Source organism: Seriola lalandi, unplaced genomic scaffold (assembly GCF_002814215.2).
Source record: "Seriola lalandi dorsalis isolate HSWRI2012SDOR001 ecotype SW California unplaced genomic scaffold, Sedor1 jcf7180001959641, whole genome shotgun sequence".
NCBI classification, from domain to species: domain Eukaryota; kingdom Metazoa; phylum Chordata; class Actinopteri; order Carangiformes; family Carangidae; genus Seriola; species Seriola lalandi.
In genome coordinates this window covers 1-2,529 of record NW_019430310.1, presented here as the reverse complement: position 1 = coordinate 2,529, position 2,529 = coordinate 1, and the positions used below count along the sequence as shown (strand labels likewise).

At 42.8% G+C, this 2,529-nt stretch overlaps 1 protein-coding gene across 1 annotated transcript; it reads left to right on the top strand.

Annotated features, from left to right (window-relative positions):
• Window positions 1-125: 125 nt before the first annotated feature.
• LOC111661737 (pentraxin-4) lies at window positions 126-1,529 on the top strand. The gene has a single exon (XM_023415432.2). The coding sequence runs from the start codon at window positions 218-220 to the stop codon at window positions 926-928; it is 711 nt and encodes a 236-aa protein (XP_023271200.1). The 5' UTR covers window positions 126-217; the 3' UTR covers window positions 929-1,529.
• Window positions 1,530-2,529: the final 1,000 nt, after the last annotated feature.

Here is a 2,529-nt window from a genome sequence, read left to right as displayed (position 1 = left end):
TTACTTTTTCTACATTCACACTGAATAACATCTGTAACCCCTTTTAGACGTAGTAGAGGCTTTCACAGTCTGAGCACATACTTCCTAAACTGTTTTACACTTCTTTCCTTTTTATTATGTGTTGTCTGGGTGGCTGCATTATGTAGTTTCATTGGTTTGCTAGGTTTGATGTTATATCTTCTCTCTCCCTCTGTCTGCAGTCTGTAATGTGGACTCCATGCTGTTTTTCCCCTCTGCATCAGCGGAGAACTATGTCACCTTTGCTCTGACTCTCCCCGACCTTCCTGAGCTTTCTGTGTGTCTGTGGCTCCGTGTGGAGGCCTCACATGTTGGCACACTGCTCTCCTATGCCACAGATGACAATGACAACCAGTTAGTTTTGTATGGACGCAACTCCTCTGCCTCATCTACGTCCTTCTCTGCTTCTTCTTCATCTTCCCACCCTTCCTACTCCTCTTCTCCATTCGCACCGGATTCCTACCGTTCTGCTTTTTCGCCCTCTCTGGACTTTGTCATTGGAGACCCTGTATATCGCCGTCTCCCCACATCATTACTTCTGGACTCTCGCTGGCACCACCTCTGCGTCCTCTGGTCCTCCATCCAGGGTCGTTTCTGGCACTACAGTGACCATCGTCTCACCTCGTCAGGCTCCAACTTCAGGAAGGGCTGGGAGATTCCAGGAGGTGGATCTGTGGTGCTGGGGCAGGAGCAGGACTCTGTTGGTGGAGGGTTTGACGCCTCAGAGGGTTTTGCGGGGCAGGTGGCAGGGTTCAGGGTATGGAACCGGGTGCTGAGCCCACCGGAGGTGGAAGGGGTGGCAGATGGGAGAGGTGTGCCCAGAGGGGTGGTGCTCGACATGGAGGATATAAAGGAGGTTCATGGGGAGGTGCAGCAGGTGGCATGTGAATGTTTGGAGCACTGTGTCTGATAAAGTTTTGGAGGAGGATTCAAATGAAAAGGCAAAATAAAAATAACTTTATTTTAGATTTTATTTTATTTTTTATATTTGAGTCCTCAGATGAGCATGCACCACAAGTGCACTCTCATTGGACTTAAAGACAGAGCAAAAACATCTTTACTCACCTGGACAAAAAACTCCAGCATGCTATTAGCTTGTATTCATAACACCAGCAATACACAATAAAGAATTATTAACAGAACAGTGTCTTGCTCAGGGACACTTTATGGGGTAAAAACTGGGATTGGAGCAACTGGGCAATGCTTAAGTTCACATTGACTGTGCAATAATATGCTTAATTTAACTCACAGGCCAACTGATAAACATTACAACGGATCCTAGAATGATACCTATTAGTAAGATAAATTTTGCTTGTAACTGTGATGTTTAAGTCCATTACTTTCATGTGAAAATGATGCTGCACTTTGTTTCTTGCCTGTTCTTGAATTTGAACTTTTGATAGTCACTGTATGACTGCAGACAGAGATACAGCACCTGTTTGTTGTCTTTTGGTTGTTGTAAAAGCTAATGTTTATATGAATAAACTTAAACTCAGTAAAACTCCACCAAATGAATGATGAGTGATTTAATTGTTTGGATTTGGGTTGTTTTAATGTATCAGGTTATTTTTTATTTGCACAAATTAAAAAATACTCTGGAGCACAAAAGTGGTGCTTACACATTATCATATCATACACTATAGAAAAGTAACACTATAGGAAGCATTTTTCCTAAATATGAGTAGGCCTACCTTTTGTTTTTACTAGTGCAAATAATTTTTCTAATAATACTATTACATGAATAAATGATCTGAATACTTCTTCCACCACTGGTGAAGAAAGGCACTGATGTCTTTGTACACGCTTCAGTTTTAGCCCGTAAACAGCAAAACTACAAATCCCAACATGCAACGCGCCAAACAATTATTTTTGGCCCTGCAAGCGATCCTTACAAAGCGTCACGAGTTACACAGATGATCATGGGGAGATGGGAAATAATAGTTAGCCAGCAAAAACTGCTGTTAATTAAATAATTTAGTGACAGTTAGAAGGGCGAGCTACCGGACGCCACCATGGCCAATATCACCAAGAAAGTGTCGTGGTCCAGCCGAGCCGACGAGTCCGGGCCAGCCGGGGAGGGGACACCGCTGCTCAACGGCTCCGAGCAGCCTAGACTCTCCAGACAGGTACAGCTAGCATGTTGGCTAACGGATAAGCTAACAGCTGTGACTCCTGCAGCAGTACGAAGATGCTGTGTCATTTTTTATTAACAATTCTAAGGTTTTGTTGGGTCATGTGTTTAAATACCGCATGGGTCATCAGCTTGAATTACGAGTTAATGCATTGCCGCATACGCGAAGTTCATTTTTGGGTGTTGTTTTCATGTTTGCAGTCGGGTAATGGATGCAACAAGAAGCTTTGTTTGGGGCGGAATGTAACTGGATGAAAGTTATTAAGTTAGTGTTAATTAAATTACTTACATGATGCATGTACTTAGCTTCAATTATCCAGAAAGATAATATTTTAGAAAGTTTGGAAAAACGAGTCTAGTTTATCATAGCTCACTTGATC

Bases quoted from the DNA above. Each gene is read 5' to 3' on its own strand.
- LOC111661737 (XM_023415432.2), top strand. From the start codon at position 218: ATGCTGTTTTTCCCCTCTGCATCAGCGGAGAACTATGTCACCTTTGCT.